The sequence below is a fragment of the Antrostomus carolinensis genome, unplaced genomic scaffold (genome assembly GCF_000700745.2).
Source record: "Antrostomus carolinensis isolate BGI_N321 unplaced genomic scaffold, ASM70074v2 scaffold19674, whole genome shotgun sequence".
Classification (NCBI taxonomy): Eukaryota; Metazoa; Chordata; class Aves; order Caprimulgiformes; family Caprimulgidae; genus Antrostomus; species Antrostomus carolinensis.
Genome location: NW_010310348.1, coordinates 80,296 through 102,370, shown reverse-complemented (window position 1 = coordinate 102,370; position 22,075 = coordinate 80,296). Strand labels below are relative to the sequence as shown.

At 37.1% G+C, this 22,075-nt stretch overlaps 1 protein-coding gene across 1 annotated transcript in view; it reads left to right on the top strand.

Moving 5' to 3' along the window:
- DPP10 (dipeptidyl peptidase like 10) overlaps nt 1-22,075 on the top strand; it is a 90,624-nt gene that overhangs the window by 44,922 nt on the left and 23,627 nt on the right. Inside the window, exons 7-13 of the mRNA XM_010166402.2 lie at nt 313-410; nt 9,007-9,130; nt 11,273-11,311; nt 12,608-12,715; nt 17,035-17,126; nt 18,660-18,707; nt 19,417-19,538. Of these exons, the coding sequence (XP_010164704.2) occupies nt 313-410; nt 9,007-9,130; nt 11,273-11,311; nt 12,608-12,715; nt 17,035-17,126; nt 18,660-18,707; nt 19,417-19,538 (631 nt within the window). The remainder of the gene's footprint in view (nt 1-312; nt 411-9,006; nt 9,131-11,272; nt 11,312-12,607; nt 12,716-17,034; nt 17,127-18,659; nt 18,708-19,416; nt 19,539-22,075) is intronic.

Genomic DNA, 22,075 nt, shown 5'->3' with positions numbered 1-22,075 from the left:
TTAACTGTTGTTTTAGGAACTGGCCGTGTTTTTGCATCTGACTTTGCTGAACTGGGACAAACCACTTGGTCACTTGCTCTGCACAGGAAGGTCTGCTCTTGGTAAAGGGCAGTGAGAGAATTACTCTATTAATACTTAATATTTTTAACTATGTAATTCATATGGCCGTGAAATTATTTTTTTTTAATTTAAGATTTTAAAATTTTAATAATTTCTCATTATAACAAAGATACTGAAATATGTTAATTAGTTATTCTATTTAGCTGTCACTGATTCAGTGCCTCTAAAGCTCCTTTTTTCTTTTTTTCAAAGGCAGGCCAAACAAACCCAACAATAAAGCTGTTTGTAGTTAATCTGTATGGACCAGCACATACACTGGAACTGATGCCACCTGACAGCTTTAAATCAAGGTATACAATTTCATTGTTTTGAAACTCATGTTTAATTTAATCTGACTGTCTCTCAGGCTAATCATTGCCTTTTTACATCAGCACAACACTTATCTTTGACTGGAATGCGCTTGATCTCCGTCCTTGCGGCTGAATGTAATGATGGTAAAATAAAATACAGCTGTATTAGGTTGATGCTCCTCTTAAAAATCACAGAGGTCTGGGACTTGCTCACCTCTGATGTCCTTAGAAGTGCCAATTTACTTGAAATACATGAAATTAAGAATCATCAGCTATGGTCAGAGGGGCTGAACATTGCCCTGGTTCTGAGGTTGTTATGGATTTCACTGCCAGCCTTTCCTTGCTGTCTGCCAACGTGTTGCTTTCATTTTTTGAAATGAGATTGCAGGATATAGAAGTGTCTTACAAATGCACAGAACATGTAATCAAGGTGTTCATTTAGAGAGGAATGTTCTGAACTTTTCAGATCCAGTAAGGTTAAAACGGAAGGTTTAATTTCTCATCACAGCTGACAGATGCCGTGAGGTGACAGAAGGCGAGATGCGATGCCACCAGATCACAGAGACTAAGAAGGGCTGTGCTGTGTTTTTCAGGAGAAACTACTTCAGAACTGCTGAGCTAATTTAACAGTCCCTTTGACTTTGGGGCCGAAGGAAGGAGATCTGGCTGCAACCAGTGACTCTTCTGCTAAAGTTGCTACCTTAGGCTGAGCTCCCAATTACCTGTCCTCACTTTGAAGTGCCTTGAAATTTTGTTTAAGGGCAAGAAAATTTTTATCCCTTCCCATACCTGTGTTCTAGTTTCTAGAATTTGCAGTGGTCTTGATTAAATTCCCATTGTGGTTTCAATGCACTTGCTGATGATCTTCTTATCCCTCTTACCTAAATTATTGTATAATATGTAATAATAACAATAAAAGAGTTAGTACAGTCCAGATCTGGTCGCAGTCTACGGGCCAGGGAAGTGCCACTTGCTGTCTTCACTCTGGATATTTTCAGATGGAGAATGGTGTGAAAAGGATTGGCAACCATAAAGCTACCTCTTGAAGCTGAAGGCTACCAATAGCTCAATTTGTGAAATTTCTTTTGTGAGAACTTAAGGGGCATCTCTGCCAGATTTTTTAATCCTTGATAAAAATATTATTACTGTTTAATTTAAATAATATTCATATTTAAAATTCTGGTTTTCTGATGTATCAGGAGACAGAGTAAAACTGTTTAAACCTGGACAAAGTTAGTTTCATCTTAATTTTAGATTTTTTTAAAGTTATCGTGTCTATGCTATAAAATTTAGAAAAATTATAAAGTTGTCAGCCAAGTGTACTGTAATTCTTTCATTCTGACTCTGAATTTGAGTAGCAGTCAGTCATCGCACTGGTCACCAATCTATATATATCCATTTATGAATATATATATATATGTAGGCATGAAGAATGAGCTTTGAACATACCCTTCTAGAGTGGAAATCCTTGGAGTTTGTAATGGTTGGAAGGTTTTTTAAAGTATTAGATTTTAAATAAAAATAATAGCTGATTTTTAATAAAAGTGGTAGCTAATTTGAGTGGTCAGTTTTCTTCAGGGCCTTTCTAGTCCATTTATTATGGACTCATTAGTAAATAGCTAATGGGAATCTTTCAGAATTAAATGGAATGGGAGATACAATTTTATGGATCTTTCAAGCCAGAAACATTTTGGAAATAGGTATTATACAAGTCATAACCAACTGCTGTTACTGGAGAAATTCACTCCTATGCAGAGAAACACACAAATGAGTAGGGAATTAAGTTTCTGTTATTTATAATAATAAAAAGTAACATTCAGATTCTCAACTCTCCTGAAATTGTGTACAGGACCTCTGAAGACAGAAAACTTTTTCTCTGATTTTTAGGGCATCTGAGAACTTAATGTAAGATTGAGTAAATTCAATGTTCCACCTTGATTTACTGCTTGCAGCGATTCTATAAAGGTGCTTGGCGATATTTCCCGAGTTTTGTTCAGGTTATTCTGATACAGAGATAGTAATAACCTTTGTAAATTTACACCTGAAAATTTTATTTTGTGAAAAATTTACCATCTACTGTGCAGTGTTAAAGCCACAAAAAGTGTTACAGTCTTCCTTTAAATATGTGGTTGCATTCTGAGCAATTACTGTTTCCCCCTTGGTGTTTCTATTCCATGTGTACAACTACATTGTGTTTTCTTCAGTGGCAGACACGATTTTGTACTACAGGGTTTTTTTCTCATTAGTCCTAGAAAGCCAATACACATGTAAGATGAAATATGTCTGCATTCATGCACTGCTAGCTCCTGAAGTTCCAGTTGGAAAGCTAATACTTGCCTCTTGCAGCAAATCTTGAAAAAGCGGTATGATGTGCAAGTGGGCAGTTCAAACCACTATAACTTAGGACACCAGAAGAATCCTTGTAACTGGTGATATTTAGATACAAGATATAATACCATATTAGGAGATTATGTAGGCTGATTTTTCAAAACCCATGCTTGAATTTAGATCTGTCAGGCAGAAAAATTTCATTTATTTTCCAAAGCATTGAAAACACTCAGAGAAAAAAGTGAAATAACACATGAAAGAAGTTGCAGTTGAGTTATTAGAGTAGAGCTGTGCTTCCATACATGATGAAAAGATTTTTCTGCCAGAACCATGTATTGGCTCTTGAAAGGCTCCACGTGGAGGTCATCCACTGCTTGCTTTCCCCATTCTTAGCCACAGTGAGCAAACTGCACTGGCTGTGCACTATTCCCAGCCAGTATTTTTAAAATGCACTATAAGAAATTGTCAGTCCTTTTTCTTACTTTTTCCACTAATATTTAAATGCCTGAAAAAAAAAAAGCTAGATGTCCACATTCTCATTTCATATATACCTGCTTTTAAAGAGACTGAAATATATAGTCAGATCCTTCTGACTTTGTATGACAAATTTAAATAATTTGTATTTATTTCAATTAATCTTTTGTAATGGAGCTAGAGACACACAGGAAGTTGAGTTTGCATAAATTCCAATACTGCTCTTACAAGCCCCACCAATGTTTTTATTACCCATGCATTTCCAAATCAACAAAATCATTTGGATATTTATGTGCTTCTAGTTTGAAATCAACTTCTGAATCTAGAAAGGTTGTTTTTGTACTTCTGCCAGCCAGTTTATCTGAGCCTTGCTTTGGAATAGAAAGTTTATTTGATTCTAACTGGAAATGGGAAAGATGGGAGAGGGTGCAATTTGGTATTAAGAAAACTGAGCTTTACTTTCAGCTTTTCTTAGATAGGCTATGTCTAGTCACTTTTTTCACGCTTCTGTAACAATACCTATCTCACAAGGTTAATGTAAAGGATTAATTCACTATCATACCTTATAGCAAACGACTGTAATCTATTCAGCCAAAGCCCACAGGATAAAAATTTATTCACAGACTTTATTTTATTGAAGCTTTCCTACGCAATGTCAGGGTATTTATTGATTATTCCCTTCCCTGTTCAGTGGGAAGAAATGCAAGTTCTGCAGGCGGGCCAGGATAAGCCCGTGGGTCAGCAGAGACCAGGACCCCCGCTGCCTGCCCAGCCGTCCTGCCCGCGGGGTTTGTGCTTGGGGCTGAAAGGGAGACAACAGCATATGCTTATTGTCACCAAGGCTGGACCACTCTAGGAGTGCGACCAGTGGACTGAAGGAGGTTGCTCTGTCCGTGACCTGTAGAGCCAGAGGACCACTCTAGGAGTGCGACCAGTGGACTGAGGGAGGTTGCATCACCCACACCAATTTGGGGATTCAAATTGGACGATGAAAATCCATCAGTGGGCTACCAAGATGGTCATGGCCTGGGCCCATGGCCACGGGGAAATGGGGAGCAGAGCTTATTAGCCTGACTAGGGTGGTGGCCACCAGCACCCATGGGAAGGGGAGCTAGAAAAGCTATTTCCAACCAAATGCCTGTGGCTTAGTCTCAGAAGAAAACTGCATTACATCTGTCAACATATGCATGGATAAAGTCATGTACAGTGTACCAAAATACTAACAAACTAGTTATCTTAGCTACCTTGCAGATCTTGTCTCAGTTTGTGTTGTTTTCCATGTGTGTTCTGAGAGTGATATTTTCGATTAGTATCTGTAAATTCTCATATGCTTTTCAATACAGAACAATATAAATAATTTAAGAATGTAGTAAATATTCTGTAGCATTGTGCATCAGGCAAGTTTCTGTTGTTTACTTTCTTGGATAACAACCTGCCAGCAAACTAGCAGAGCATAATAGGTTGGTTTTCTTTAGCTGAACCCTGTTATATTTATTATCCAAATTCAAATCTATTAAAACTATCAAAACAGTAAGGTTCCTTTTTCCATTGCCATAAATGTTAAATGTCTTCCAGCTATTCTTATAAGCAAATTTTTTTTCATAATCAGCTCATTGGCTTAAAGTTAGAGCAGATTTCTTCATTATAGTGAATAGTAGTTGCAAAGTTTGACCCTTTTTCTTGAATAGTTTCTTATTTTTAAGTTTAATACTGTGGGTTACTTTCCTGTGATGTCAGTCTATTTCAAATCTAAGTATCTAATGTTCAAATTTAATTATGACTGTAACTGCACTTCCAGTGTAATTCAGTGCAAATCCCTTGCCTTTGTTCAGCTTATTGTCTCTGTTGACTTTGCTAAGCACTTGCAATTACAGCCAGCAAGATACACATAGATATATTTCTAGTAACAAGCATCCCAAAACTGAAAGTGAAACAAGACATGCTGGGCATTCTTCAGTGATCATAAATATATTAGCAAACTGTTAAACTACCTCCACAGAACTGTGTATCAATTGAGATAATCAAAATAAAGGAAAACATTCTATGAGAAATATAGATTTTTTTGAAAAGGGTCTTCAAGCTTGGCAAAGGATGATAAACACTTTTGGTATTTAACATGTTTTTTAAAAGCAGTGAAAAATTATTCCAGATTTCATCGAGTTACAAGTCTTTGGAAAAAAGTTAATTGCCATATGTTGAAGAAAGACATTTGCTTTCTTAACAGCTACAGTTGGAATTTTTTTTCTCACTGAATATCCTCCATCCTTCTCAGTTCCCAAGACCTTATCTTTCTTACTGTGTAGCACCTCCTCGGCACATGTAAGATGTTCCAGCTCCTGCTTTTGAACTGACTGTATACATGTCATGTTCCTGGTTCACAGGCCTAAGGAAAAGCTGTAGCTTCTTTATACTGATTACCTTATATAATTGCCTTAGGCCAATTTGAAGCCAAGCAACAGATTTAAATACCAAATGTGGAATCAGAAGTAGCTCTCTGTCTGGTCAAGGAGCTTGAAACTCCTGTTTTTATGCATTGCCTGGTTCAATCCAACTTAGAATAAAATGAGTGAAGTACAAGCTCCTTCAGTATTGAGTGATCATGGGATGCTGTGGAAGGATACTGCCTTTTCTGTGTTTCTAGTGTTTTCTGTCTGCTTTTATACTGAGTAAAGAAGAAAACTAAGTCTTTGGAATTCAAAAAGGAAAAAAATCCTAGGGCAGATGAACGGGAAGAGACTCTAAAAAGTCTGATGAAACCTTGATTAGACCATGAAATGAGGACTGGCTAAAAACCAAAAAAGCAGGTCTATGAGGCAGGGATTAAATGAGGTTTTCTTGACAATCAGGGATTTCAGTGGGAACCCTGAGAGCTGGTGAGATGGTGGGGATAGAGGAGACAGGTGTCAACAAATGGGGTTTATAGTTCCCATGATCATCTTATAGTGGCCCCACTATGAGAAAAGGAATCAATAAGGAAAAACCTGTAACTGGCTACACAAAATGTAGGAAGAAGAAAGTTAGGAGTGAGGTAAGGAGATACAGCTTGAATAAAACAAGTCACAGCAAGAGATAAAAATCCACTCTTATTAGGCCAATAGAATCCTAAAAGTGTATTCTTTCTCTGCTGCAGAGCCCCTGTGTGATACAATTAGTAAACTAACATTGCACAGCTGATTGATAATTGTGCTTGTTACTCTTTGGACATGCAGGAAATTAATCCATATTCTAGTTTAAAAAATGTTCCCGAACAATGATGAAATTTGTGCTCTGAACATGGAAAGTGCTGTAGAGCACCTAATTAAATGGGTATCAAATTGATGATCTAAAATTAGTATAAATTTGTATTTAATATCTTTCTTCAGTCCTTTGTCCAGAACATAATCATAGTCTTTCCTTTTTAAACTGATGTTGTGAGGAAACTTAATGCATGTACAGATGCAGAGGGTCTAGTAATCCCAGTACATTTATGTATTTGAGTCTGGAGGGAAATTGGGAATGCTTATTTTCATTTCTAGAACAATGGATTAGTTGCAAAAAAAGCCTGATAAGTTTGGAGACACAAACTGATAGCAGCTTCCTCAGAACTAAAACAGTTTTTGCCCTACAGGCTTCTCTGTTTTTATTCAGCTGTATCAGCCAATCTAATAAAACATACAATATTTTTCTACAAACTTTGACTTGGCTGTGTCAGTTGACTTCCAACAACACTACTACTCTGCACATGTGTATGTGCACTGTACATGTGAAACAGTAGGTTCACTGCAAAACTGTGAATTACAAAGGAACATTACCTGGAGACAGTATTTAATTTGAGATCACCATGTTCTTGAAGTTATATATATATTTATATGTATATATATATATACACACACACATACACACTGTACTACACTTCTGATAAACAAGTTATAATATAGTGAAATTTTAACATATTTTTATTGCATAGGTGATGGAGGGGGGACAAAAAAAAGAGGAATTTTTAGATGATGTTTTGCTTTCACTTCAGTGATCAGGGAGTTTGATGGTTCTGGAAGATGATGTTATGGTTTGATTTGGACTATTAATTATATCATCTGGATTCTGAATGATTAAATCTCCTGTTGCCATTCCTCAGTGAAGACTTCATCAAGCAGAACAGCTCAGGCTCTATTTTGTAGAATTTGGTTCTGGGATAATTTGGGCTTTATTGTTGTGGATGCTGTCTTACCTTGGTGTCTAAGTACTGGTAGAGAGAGGCAGTCCTTATATACATGGTTTGAACATTTCCATTTAGCTGTCTTTGGGCTTCTGTACGCACAGTTCCAAAAGTTTTGGACAGCCTTATGAAGGCACAACTGCAGATGGAGAAGTTTTCAACTCTTGTTTCTTGAGTTCTGCTAAGGGGAACCAATCACCTGGGACTTGGTTTTGCACTTTTTGGTTTGTTTGTTGGGTCATTGCTTTGTTGGCCATGTCACCTTGTTTTGTGTTAGACCTTGTGTTACTTTTGGCATACATTTTTGGTCCTCAGTAAGTTAAAAAGCTTTCTAAATCAAAAAAGTATTGGACTCAGAATATACCTGAAGTCACCATTTCTAGTCAGCATTTTGGTATCTACATGTGAAAATAACTGTTTTACTAAATTCAAACTTAAAAGCCAAAAGAAAGTTGTGCATATTGGGTTGTTCAGTTATGTTCTTCATATATAGCACCAGTCCAAGGCTGAGTGGAGCTGCAGTGAATTGCTGCCTCCTGCATCTCCTGTGTGCAGCATTAGAGTTGCACACAACTTTGCTCTTGGTGCTGCTTAGCATCTTTCATCTAGTAAGAAGTCATTTGAATGTATAATTAAATTTGTGTTGTCAAAGAGTAATGAGATCTCCATCAGTATTAGATTAAAAGCCTAATTATACGCAAGCTGAGACCCTTGTTTTAAAGAGGGGCTGAGTTTCTAGACGAGTTCGCTTCACTGTTGCACATAACTCAGCTGGACTGTGAAAGCTGCCGGATGCCACGCGTGGAGAAGTGAAGCAAATAGCCTGGCTGGGATGACAAGCGGCAACAGGTCTTCTTCTGTAACGTCTCCGGTTTCTGACAGCTTAGCGTGATTTTGGGAGGAGGGAAGCAGATGCTCCGTACCATGAGCCTTGAGTCTGTGCCTAGGGAGCCTCCCTTGCTCAGCCAGGGTCATGGAGGGACAGACAATTTGACTGATATTATGAACTATTTGTTAAAACAGAAGCTGAGACGTGTGACTTCCCTTTTATGCAGAAGTCCTATTATATAAAACAGTTGTTATTTTATAACAAGTGGCATTTTAAAGTGATCTCACTTGCACTCTAATATTACAGACTTACAGACCTTTTTTTTGTTTGCTCGTTTGGCAGTAGGACTGGATTCTTTTGCAAAAATATGTGTCTTCTGAAGGTAGTTGGTATAGGAAAATATTGACTTCTGTTGGAATTTAGAGCTTGTTTTTAAGCTGGCTGTAGAGTATGTGGTTCATGTGTATTCACAAACATATGTTTCACAAGTATACATTTCACAGTTGGTAAAGTTTCTATATGAGAAATGACTGAGAAGGAGGTGCTAATGGAGAAGAAATTTGCCAGGGTAACGAGACACACTAGGACTGAGCCTCCCCACTCTAGGAACACAGATGCTGGGCATTTGGGGTTATTTTCTCAATCCCTCAGAACTGATACTGTCGTGCAGTACAAACCCAGCATTTGGTGAACTGTGTATTTTTTAAACATAAAGTGTCTAATATGAAATAGGAATGATCTGAACATTGTGTTTCCAAATGTTCACTTAGGGAATATTACATCACCATGGTGAAATGGATAAGCAACACCAAGGCTGTGGTGAGGTGGTTAAACAGACCTCAGAATATCTCCATCCTTACCGTTTGTGAAACCACAACTGGGGCTTGCAGCAGGGTAAGTTGGATTTTTTTTCCTAAGCTCTCTTTTCAAGGTTTCTTCCCACATTTTGTTTTCATATTCAGAAAAAGATATTCAGAAATCAGTTTGCAGATGCAGTAGTTGCCAGCTGAATATAATTAGTCAACAGGGAGGAAATAGATGTGAGAAAATTCCAAATCTGGTGAAATGATTTCATGCAATTAGCAACTTTGAGTGACATTTTCAGAATTACTAAGCTTTGTTCATTCATTAACTTCAGTGGAAACTGCAGTTGCTGAACATCATGTACTTTGCATATAGCTAGTGCAGTGACAAGTCTTCCATCAGATATTTTCAGCTGCCTGGTTTCTCCTCTCTCCCCCTCCAGAGTTTCATTTCAGATCTTTGTCTCTCACAGCTTACATATGTTTAAGGAAAAGGTGTAAAATTGTGATAATTCCTGCAAATTTGATGGCAGAATTAAATAACTTCAGAAAAAAAAAAAAAAAGTTGAAAGGCAACTGGGATATTTCATTTTGAATGTAAGCCAAGCTGAAATACATTTTTCTGTTTGAAGCCAGCCACATCCCATCCCTTGACCCAGACTTTGACTTCTGACACTCCTGCATTACATCTCTCCATTTTCACAGTCAGTCTTGCATCTTGAATACAGTTGGCCACTTTCCCATTCTGAGTCGTGGTCTCTTCCCAGAACTAGCTAAAAATATAAATATTTTATATACATGCTAATATCAGTACCAACAGATGCTCCAAAGGAGAGGGTATAATTTGTCAGTATAAATGGTTATGAGTGATTAATGTAGATCTAAGTTTGGCCTCTGAGTCAAAAGGCTCCCATCAGTGTCTGCTACTGAAGTCAGTCACATTAACGTGTCAGAGATTATGTCCGAGCTTGTTTGCTTCTTTTGCTACATAGTGCAGGTTGCTTTTCCTGACTCAGAAACTGCAAATAAATCCCCAAACTATGGATTAAGACTGTGAACATGGAGATTTGTGGATTGGTTGCTTTTACCTGGTTCTTGCAAGTCTTGCATGCTTTTATTAAAAAAGTCTGTTGGGAAGCACTGTGAGCAGTCACTTCTGAAAGGAAACCCTTGTGTGCTCCAAGGTCAATTGGACTTGTCTGAGGCAGGTATCCAGGGAGCTGTAATCCAGGACATAATATAAGAGAGAGAGACTGAGAAGTCCTATTCCAGCAGAAATAAAGTGCAGTGAAGGACTTTGTAGGTGGGTGAGGAAGGGTAGTGATGCAGTGTCACCTCCGTACTGAGCACAGCTCCGACAAGGCTCATGCTTCTAACCCTGAATGGTTCCTACGCTGCATCCACTGGGATAAGGCGATGTTCCTGAATTCAGTAATGGATGAGAAAAGGTCATATTGTGAAGATTTAATATTGTATCAGATACTTTGTTTTCAACTGTAAACCTAGCAGAAATAAAGTGCAGTGAAGGACTTTGTAGGTGGGTGAGGAAGGGTAGTGATGCAGTGTCACCTCCGTACTGAGCACAGATTTTTCATTTTTTATGCCATATACGTACAGATGCTTCTATAGCTAATAAATTTTCATGACTTCAGTGTGACTGTGACAATTTACAACAGTTGATATATATTCTATATTTTTTTCCAACAATGTGTGCATGGTATTTGGGGTTTTTTTTAGGTGACATGATGTGTGGTCATACAGGTATGACCAATAAAAACAATAATTTGTTTTTTGGGTTTTTTATTCCTCTTCACTAATGCCACAATGCAACCCATTAAAGCAAGGGATTGTCATTTGAAAAGGTCTCACACTTTGAGCTTGATACTGGCTGTTTGCCCAGTGTCAATGAAGGATCTAAAATATCTAGTTATCAGATGATGCCTAGAGCTAAAAAACAAATAGAATTTCCAGTGCAAAACTTCTTGATAGCTAATCAGAAGGGACTGAAAAAGGCATTCTTAAGTCCCCTGTGGTGTTCTACCAAAAACTCTGAATAAAGCAGATGACTTTGTAATTAAATTATCGCTTGTTTCAGTGTAAGTGCCAATGAAAAATCGTGAAGATTGTAACACTGCAGAAAAAAAACAACATGAAATGGCTAGAGACCTTTTGCTGAATGTGGGAAATATTTGATCTAGAGGTATTTCATAAAAGCATTTTTTTTCTTTTTTAGAAGTATGAAATGCAGTCAGACCTGTGGCTTCCTAAACAGGTATAGTATAAATGCTCTTTCTGGGTGTATAATGCATAATTGCTTCCCTGTAATTTTTATTTATCTACATGTCATTTTATAAGCTATTAAAATCCATTCCTTTGAAAACTGAATACTTTTGGGGATCCTAAATTAATTTAACAGCTGAGGATTATAGCAGTGTCAGCTTGTTTCTCTGGTAGTGGGAATCCTGTCACTTAGCATTGTACAGAGGACATTTCACTATCTAGCTAACCATGTCAGTGTTGGATAGAGATACTCACTTCCAGTGAGCAATTCAGCCCTTCAAATTGAGACAGCTCTCTGGGTTTTGGAGGCAATGTTCCCTTCAGTTTCCAATCTCTGCATTCAGTTAAGTAAGCACTTAGATGACCAGCTGATTAACTATCTATCTCTTGGATGTTTCAAGATAGATCAGATGAATCCCATTTCAAGCATGTCCTATATACTTTGCTGATTTTTTTTCTGATTAAAAAATAACCTCACCAAATTAAACCCAAAGGAATGCAAAGATTAGAGGTCATATGGGCTATATTTGGAATGCATAAGAATAATAATTCTAAATTAATACCCAGAACAATATGTTGAACTAATATGTCAGCAAATGATTCCATTTTCATAGATTCAGAAGAGCTATACAGTAAATGGATGAAACACCTTCTATTTAAAATACATTTCAGGCTTCATTTTGCAATGTGCAAATGAGAAATCATTTTTAAAAAATCTATGGTTTTATAGCAAGCCATTTTCCTTTAATATTTCTGTGTAAAGTTAGACATGGAGAGATGGTATCACATCAGGCTACAATTTATAGTAAGACCATGATTCAGAATATCACTTCAATGTGCTTATTTTTTCCATACAACTTTATCAAAATCAGGGAGTGTTAAGCACATACTTAGTAATGTTTTTCTAAGTTCAGACCATGGAAACGTTTGTTCTCCTCATCACTACCAGGACTTAACTCTGTCATTATATGTCTGTAAAGGAATGTGTCCTGGAAAGTCCTGCAGCATTAGTGATGTGACTACCATACCTTTCATTAGGAGGGAGAGTTTTGCAAGGGCTGTGCTTAGGACAGCATTGCAGGATGGTAACTACTGATGTGAACTATATTTACCTTTAGCCACCACATTTTTGTTAATCTTAGCAGAATATATTTAAAATCTAAGGATTTTTATCCACTTGGCTTATGAGCATAGCAACTACCAAAACCAAGGAGACAAAAAAGCCCTAATGTTTTGTTAAGAAGTTTAATGGAAAGTGTGACAAACTAACATAAACTTACATTTATAGAATGAAGAACCAGTTTTCTCCAAGGATGGCAGTAAATTCTTCATGACTGTCCCAGTGAAGCAGGGAGGCCGGGGGGAATTTCACCACATAGCCATGTTTATTGTTCAGGTAAGGTTTTTGTTCAGGCTATTTTTAATAGCCTAGTGGTTGTCTTAAGACTTTTACTGAAGATGCATGACCTGCAAGCTAACACTTGCACTTCAGTAGAGTCTGAACAGTTGTGTTGTGGTCATTTGTCCTGTCCAGGTTGTCACTTGGTGCAGAAGGACATATTTATAGTTTCTTGCAGAATAAGTGGAGCTCTCTCTCCTTTCTTAGACCTCTGCTGTGGTGGCATGTAGGGTCTATAAATGAAAGGTACTTTCATGGTACTGTTTATGGAAGATTTCATGGTTTTTTTATACATCTATAGACAAGCAGAGATATTTTCTTGTTAATAGTGTTTTCTCACTACAGAAATTCAAGAGAATTACAGAAACACTCATTTTATCCTCTTTACATACACTATATACTCGTAAGTATAATGCATGTTAAATGTCAGTTGAGAATATTCAGAATTCTGATCTTACACACAACAGTAAAGGGAGGCAATACCCAAAACTTAAAATTTTGTGAAAATTAAGACTCTTTTATTACCTTTTGCAACATTTTCCAGTGGCTTCCATTTCCCAGGGTCATTGCTTTTTCCAAAGAAGAATCTGAAAGAAGATATATTTGCACTATGACTTTGAAGGTCACAAGTATGAAGTTGTGATGAACTAATAAAGGAAATTATGCCCTGGAACGGAACACTCCAAGGCATCTATTTAAATCAGCAGAGCATTAATCCAGGTACTTTAGCAGAGCCATATGACATAGGAGGGATTATCAAGGTACTCAAAACATCAAAATAGCAGACTTGGCACCAGGCAACTCTATTATCTTCCTTTATGACAATGTTCTGGTATGAGCATTATTAAGTCTGAAATATGTTCACAGCATACTGCAGGCAGAAAAAGTGCAAAAGAACTTTAATGAAAATATAACTTGAAGAAGAAGGAAGAAGATACTCATTCACTAGAGTAAATATATCAAGAAAGAATCAGCCAAGAAAAAAGAGATCAAAGACATGTCAAATTAACTCTATCCTAGCAAAACCAGGACACTATCTTGTAAAGAAAACAGTAACTCAGATGACAATCTGGTAAAGGTGTATTAACATAGTAACCACATAAAAATTCACACCAGAAGAAAACCATTTAGTCAATCAAGTCTTATTTTGTTTTTTTTCCCAATATGAGTAAGTGTCTTTAAAATACATGAAATAATAATGATGTAGATCTGGAAATTAACTTGCAGCTTTCCCAAGGATGTTGCAGATGCAATCAAATTTGCCTCAAACCAGTAGGCTCTGACATTTTTCACTACTAAGGAGCCCAGGAAACTTGATCCTGATTCAGGAAAACATTTAAACCGAAGTTGAATCCTACTCCTATTCAATAAGAAAATTAAAGATATACCTACTTTTAAATACATGTTTTAATCCCAGCAGAATCATGTTTAAAGTCAGGCATGTTAACAAGAGTTTAGTATTCTGTCCGTTTCGGGCAGAATTAGAGCTGTGGGTACTGTACAGCTCCAAAAATCAAAATACTTCTTTTTTGACCACCATCACTATGAATAAGCAAGTCTGAATGGTATCACAAATAACAAATTTATCTTTAAGTATATAGCTGCTCCTGAGAAGAAGAGGAAATGTGATATTCCATGTATCAACCATTATTCATCAATAAGCAACTTTCTGTGTGGTAATGGGGCTGATACAGAGTAATAAAGGACAGGAAATGTGTTTATATGATGTGTTTTACACACTGCATTAATCTGATTGTCTATTATTTCTAAAGCAAACATGGAGGCATAAAAATTATATTAACCGTTGCACATAAAGTCTTTTGTCACATCAGATGTTTGTCACACCTTGTGAGAGCTACAGTGGTGTAACAGGTGCCCTGCAGAATTTAAAGCAGTCGGCAGGTTGCTGGTACCCAGATGATCACAGTATTTTCATGATGCAGCTCTTACAACATTGGAATTTGGCATTCGGATTCTCATTACTTCTCTGTACTACTCAGTACGGATATCAGCTCATCAACAGAAAACAGCCTCCAAGTGCAGGAAAGTTAAAACACAGAACCAACATGAACATACAGTGACAAAAAAAGGGTTGCTTTAGGTTAAATTTAATCACTGAGGCTTATTTGTCAATCTTAAAACAAGTGCTGGCAAATGATGGTCTTTCTTGGGCTGCGTTTCTTTAGAAAAGCGTCAATGATATAATCAAAGCAGGTCAGCAGAAGCATCTAACTAAATCTTCCTGCAAGAGGACATTACTGTTTAAAAGGCTACTGTCTATCATACATTATTTACTGTCTGAATGTAGAGGGCTAGATGTGTGTTTTATTGTTTTCAAGTGCTTTTAGTAATTTATGAAATATTTAAAAGCAACTAATCCCATCTCAAAATGGGATTGAATCTTGTGTTATGTATCTAGAAATTTCTTACTTGGGGTTTTGCAACTCAAGAAAATCTCTTTTTTCCAACCACAAAATAAGAATTATAAAGTAACTTTAATGGATCAAGGCAAGAACTTCCTGCAAGCTTCGTAAATTATGTATTAAGGCTGTAATCTAGAAAAATAACCATGTTTATTAACGCTTGGCTGGGCTTTTTATTGATGTTTCCTGTTAGATTCTGTGATCTCAGTATTTAAATATCTCTTTCAATAGTTGCAGCTTCTCTCTCTAGAGAAGAAATAGTCACTTATTACCAATTTGTATTTTAATAATTCCTGGAGACAGTGCTGAATATGAGAACCTTCCTGAACAAGGGAACTGTCATCATAAATATATGCACAGCACCTAGCACAATGTCCTGATTTCAGTTAGTACTTGCAAGACTTGTCATAGAGTTACTACATCATTCTTCTTTGTGGATCTGTGAGAAAACAGATCAGTTCTAAGGGACTTGTTTCTGCCTTGCCATTTCCAAACATGTCTAATAGGTGTCCTTGAGCATTTTCTGCTTTCTGGTTATTGCTACTGTTGATGTAGAACTCAGAGTTTTCAAGGTACAGTTCAAAAATACAGGGATCAAAAAAAAAAACAACCCTCTTTGCCTTTTATGACTTTTTGTAGGCCACATAACCACTGAGGCCACTGTGATTAGATATGGACTGGTGCTCTGGATTCACAAGGCGCAAGGCCAGAAAGCAACATTAAGGCCTCCCTCTGACATTTGTAACTCCAGCTGCTCAGTTTTACCCACTGAAGCTGAAACATAAGCTGAAGTATCACTTTTTCTTTTTTACAACATTTGTCTTGAATTTGAAAACTAGGAATTTTTATATCCAGGCCAAGCCTAGTACAGAAAAAACACTCTTCAAGTATGTCCATTGTTGAACATCTGAATCTTCAGAAGCCTAAGCAACAATTTTACCTTTTGCACTAGGAAGTAGACTCACATGAGCTTCTCACTCTTCAGGTTTCATTGTTTTTAGCCTGTGTCTGATGAGGAGTCTGCTCTAACTTCCAGCCACAGAGTTTGGTTTTACCTCAAAGTTGATATGCATTGCATCCTGATGTTTCCTAATTCAGTTCCTGGTGCAGTGGCTGAGTTACTGCCGTAACTTTCTTTGAGAGAGGTTTTGAATTTCCCCTTGTAGCAGTTATTTTCCTAGGCTCGTACTGGGATAGAAATTATTTACAGGAGAGAACAAGGGGTGCTCCCCAACTTGTAAGAATTTGGTTCAGCTGCCAAAATTTAAAGGCTACTCTTAGACTCTCCTTATAGATCCAGGATAAAGAGAGGCTTCTGCAGAGTGCATGGTGGAGCAGAGGCTTAACTAGGTTTAGATCCTCTGAACTTCTGTGTCTGAGTTCGTGCAGTGCATTTCTCATAGAAGTTTACCTGTCTCCTCGGGTGAGGGTGGTGTTGATGTCCTATCTTGGCTCAATATAAGCATGTGGTAAACATGAAAGCTTGGTGAGCACGCTCTGGTGTGGAGTTTTGGTTGCAGGGGTCTGTAGTAGATTCCACTACTGTGCCTCTGTAAAGGGAAAGAAACACTAAAAGAAACAGAATATGTATATTGCCAAGATCCTTAACTTGAAGTATAGGACTTATATTGTCTGCTCGCATATGGACAACTGAAGGAAAAATTGTGATGGAAACTGAGATTATTTTAATTACTCTGAAAAGTTTATATATGGGTGAGAAAGGGTACTTGAAGTTCAGGCCTGTCAAAATCTGAGGTTTGTGATTTAAAGATGTTATGTTGCATATTAAAGTTTAAAAAGCTGTAATCAGTAACGACACGGGCAGACAATACTGCTAGGCAAATAAAAATGTAACAAGTAAGGTGAAAGTTAATATTTTCCATCTCCCTCCAGGCTAAAAGTGAACAAATCAGTGTGAGACACCTGACATCAGGGAACTGGGAAGTTATCAAAATCTTGGCATATGATGAAGATACTCAAAATATGTAAGCACTGTTGTCTTTGTTTATGAAAATATCTAAGTTATTAAAGTGGAATCCATTTAACTGGAAATAGCTTATCTAAAATTAAGCCACAATATTTCTTCCATTTTTGAGCATTACCATAAATTTTACACTCATGAATAAATAAAATGCAGTTGCAAGACAATTTATCTGCCAGTGTATTACTGCGTGTGTTTTTATACAGAGTGAAAAGGAGCATACCATGACATCAGTTGACACACTGTATTTTTTAAAAGAAAATAACTGTATTCACAATACAGCAGTAATAACATTTTGCTGACTTCTTTCCTGGATTTCAGAAAAGAAGTCATAGCAAATATTTGGCACTTGATAAAACCCAAAATCTTCAGTTTTCATGCTTGCTTGGTTACTGCACGAGGTCTCTGGACTTCAGGGATGTGATTCAACCTCAAAAATTCAGATTATACAGAGAGATTTTCCAAAACCCTGATCTCACCCAGATCACTCAGAAATAAATCCTTCCGAAGCCCATCTTGGTGCTATAGTGGGAAGGAAATGTAGCACATTTGGTGATTTTGGAGAGCAGTAAAGAACTGACACAAAACATCTGAAGGCTCCAGGCAACTTTAGTGGATCTTGGTTACTCTTCATGTATATCTGCACATGGCAAAAAATAAATAGATGTGTCTAATTCTTTAAATTAAATTATATTTCAGAAAGGACCTTTTTGAGGTTTCCAAAAATGCCTGTCATCTCCAGCATTATTGGAGAAACACCCTTTCTGGCTAAATCTTGCCATAGGTTTTGAAAATGTATCTTTAGAGAATTTCTTGATACTTCTCCATGGTTCAGATGAAAAAATGAAGTCTGGATACATTCAGCCTGCAGAGGTGGCAGAGTGCATGTGTGTTGTCTCAGCCACCTGAGAGGATTTCCTTACCCTCCTTCTGTCTCTCAAGCAGAAGCTTTGTGGAGGTCTCATCTGGGTCTCACCAAAGACTTGCTTTGATATACTTGCAGCACCTCTGCTAAGCCTCTTTCCACCCATGCAGCCTTGTCTGTAAACCATTGCCTAGGGTGCTAGCTTCTGTCTCTAGATAGAAGAAAAAGTATTCTACAGCTCAAAAAGGCTTTCAGGTATCATAAGGCCTATTGTGTTTTATAATTTCATTGTGGCCTTTTATATTCCTTGGATTTATATTGCAAACTCTTGGAGTGAAGGAAAACCTTTCTATTCTGTATTTGTAATATACAGAAAGGGTCCTTGTTGCTACTAGAACTCATGGACATTACAGGAATTAAACAGAAACCATGAAATACTGTGTTCATCACTGTTTTAATATGAAATCCTATAGCATCTGAAATAACTACTCTGTATACTGGGTCTAAATTTAATCTCAGAGTTTAGATTTATATATAAGTATTTACTCTTCAAGTATATTTGGAAATTTATGATTTTTTTAAAATGTTATTTATGACATCTCTCACTTCTCTAAATACCACACAAATTAGTTTACCAAACTGAGTTTAACTTTGTTTTTCTTTTGGGCACAGTTACTTCTTAAGCACTGAAGAATCCCCGAGAGGAAGACAGCTACATAGGTAAGATTTACATGGGGCTGCATTAATAACATCTTCATTCCAAGCCATAAGTGCTATGATGACATTCTTTGAGCTTAACTAATGCTTTGGGACTTGGGTAATCATTTATATTGTGTAAAAATTAGTACACTTGAGCTGTAACAAGGAAAGAATCACAGTTTTTCAAAACTGAAAATGCTGATATTTTACATTTTTTAAAACAGAAACATATTTTAACACAGAATGTTTTTACCACTTAAGTCTTTGCTAGTCTTTTATAAGCATTTAAAAAGCTAAACCTAAATGCAAGCATGTATTATGACTGTATTTTTTAAATAGTGAAAAATTTTCTAAACAAAAATCATATTTATGGGGTCTAATCATGCAATTTAATGTGTGTAGGCAAAGAACTTTACACAAACCTTAGTGCTTAAATCTGAAGTTAATGAGTCTTTCCATGGTGTCCTACTAACATTGTTACCCCACAACACTGCTAGTTATTGGAGCCCCAGTCGTCCTTTGGGCGGGTTTTGGTTCCTATCCACGTTGCCTGATTTACAGAACAGTAGTCCACTTGGTCATCTGAAAACAGTTTGCATCAGGCAGAAAATAAAACTGGTATTTTGGAAAGTCTAGGGACTGAAAAAAATTTTGTCACTCTGATGAGCTAATTCTTGGTCGATTGTGTTTTATTCCAACGGAAAATGTTTCTGATCAATTTTTCCCCCAGTGTATCAACAGTGGGATCATTGAATCGCCAGTGTCTCTCATGTAACTTCTCGAAAGACCAGTGCACATACTTCAGTGCAAAGTTTAGCCCCATGAATAGGTATTTTTTACTGCACTGTAAAGGTAAGTCAAATGCACAGCCTGTGACAGTACTGTGTTTGCTTCTGAATTAATGTGTTCCCTTGAGAAGTGCATTAGGCTGGAGTCTGCCATTTAGCTCAGTAGTAGATTACTCGAAGTTCTGTACAGACCTTATTGCAAGATTATAAGTAAAGATGTTCTGTGTAAAAGCTAAATAACAAGTGATATCAGAAAGCTGCTCCAATCCCAAACCTTCAGTCCTAGTAAAGGACATAATTGACTTTTCAATTCACCCTAAATAAAAATCCTTCACCAAAAAAATGTGGAATTTATAGTGACAGTACTGTGGTTCATAACAGTTTAATTATATTATGTATTGGGATTGATCCTTTGCAACTATACCCAGTTAAAAAATAAGGGCCTGCTTTCTGTAACACCATGTTTCTGTGTATATACATGTATATGTACAGTATATCTATACACACTCACCCACGTATGTAAGTATAAGTGGGTATCTACCAAAATCCTCTTTATCAATACAGTTACAATAAATAACTTTCAGCTTTTTATTGTTAGCTGCATTCCAGTAGCACTAAATGGCACCAATTGGGTTCAGAGCTGGTGTGTATAAACAGAAAACTAGAACCATCCCACACTGAGAAATGTATAACCTACACCCAGGAAATAAACACTGATAAATAAGTAAGATTATAAAAACAGGTTCAGAAAAGCCTGAGACAATCAATAATAAAGTGTATAGCTAGACCTGTTGACCTTGAAACTTGCGGTGTCCTACAAACAGTGTTTTCCCAGTATTTTTGCTCAACTAGTATCAGACTGAAGAGAGTAGAACACAGTTCATCTGAAATACATGTGAATAGCCCATTCTATTTGCATGCATTTTTTCTATTTCTTTTGTAACTGTACTTTTTTTTTTTTTGCACAAAAATAAAATATCTGCTGGCTTGAGAATTGAATCTATTCAAACAAACAAACAATGACTATATATTGGCTAAAATAAGGTTAGGTTATCTGTGTGTGTTTGTGGAGGTGCACCTATAATACATAGCTGAATAGGTAAAAAAAAAAAAGTACCAACTGTATGGTTTATACATGGTTAAAGCTGCGGCAGAAGTTATGGAGCTGATCCTGAGGCCCTTATCTGAGTAAAGACTGCACTAGTAATGAGCACCTCACGTTGAAACAGTGTTTTCCCTTGTGCTTGACATAGTCCATATGGAGAAAGTGTCAGATTTCTGCAAGAGGGAGGGCTGGTAAACTGGGAAGACTTTTTTGCCCTGGATCAGCAATGTGCTAGGACCCAAAAACATAGCTTCTTGTTATTATTTTAGCAAAGTACCTTCAACCTGTAATTTTTAACATGTTCCTTTGATATAAAATGTGGATGCCAGTAGGAGGTCGCACATGAAATTGCACACAAGCTCATGACTTTCAGTGACTTTGGACATGGCAGTTCTCTGTTGGAGCTGGTAAGACTGTAGATCATCCTCCAGGATTAAACCTACACTCCACTGAGTTGCAACCAGTAGACTGCAGGTGTTGGACAGGGATGATAAAACACTGTCATTAAATTTTTCTACCTCTAGCATTAATGTATAGTTGTCAACTTGGGGTTATTCAGAGGTCTTCTCTTGTATTCTGTCAGAGCGTGACAATTACAGCCGCAGTGTTGCCCCCGTGCGCAGCCACAGCTCTGCACAATGCCTGTGGTGGGGCAGATATTTAGCAGTATCAAAGTTGATGGCAACATCACCATAGAGCAGGTATTCTACAGGGAGCTGCTTGTAACAGGACAAGGTAAACAGCTTCAAGGAGACGGATAACACCACAGGTGCTTGCATACACTCTCGTTTTTCCAACAACAGAAAGCCTGACTGAGTTGTTACAAAAGCAATTTGCCCAGAAAAATCCTTAGAGGGCTCTGGGCAGGTTTGATCTATACCAGTTTCAGTTCTTCCACCTCCTGTTTACCCATAAGCACCTTTATTAGGATAGGTTTTTCCTTCTTAGTTACCCTCAGCCAGGAGATCTGTCTTAGTATACCAGCTGTATCCATCTCCAGAGGCTCTCTGGAGTGAGGAGTTCTTTCTAGCCTAGTAGATGGAGAACCAGCTCTATAGCCTCTCAATTTTGACCAAGCGCATCCTTTACACTTACTTTTCACATTGTTTGTGGATTTTTCCTTCATAAACACTAACAGATGTTAATCTCTGCTCAAATAAGATACTTCACAAAGGGAGTAATTGTTTTTCCCATTTTATACAGCAGGAAATAAGTTGTGGATTTAGTGCTAGTTATAGGGGGTCAATGGGAAATCCATGAGCTATACTTAGTCCTGGTGAGCTGTAACACAATGTCTGTTACACAAGTCTGTCTTTTTCTTTTCTTATCGGCTTTTTAATCTACTGTAATCTCCCTTTTTCAAAATCTGTCATCATCTTTCCATCTTTTTTAGTATGACAAATAGATCTGGCCTGGAAAATGCCAATGATCTCACCTCCAACACCTGTCTTTCTTAAAGCAGAATTCAAGGCAAAATGACAAATTCAGAAGAAGTA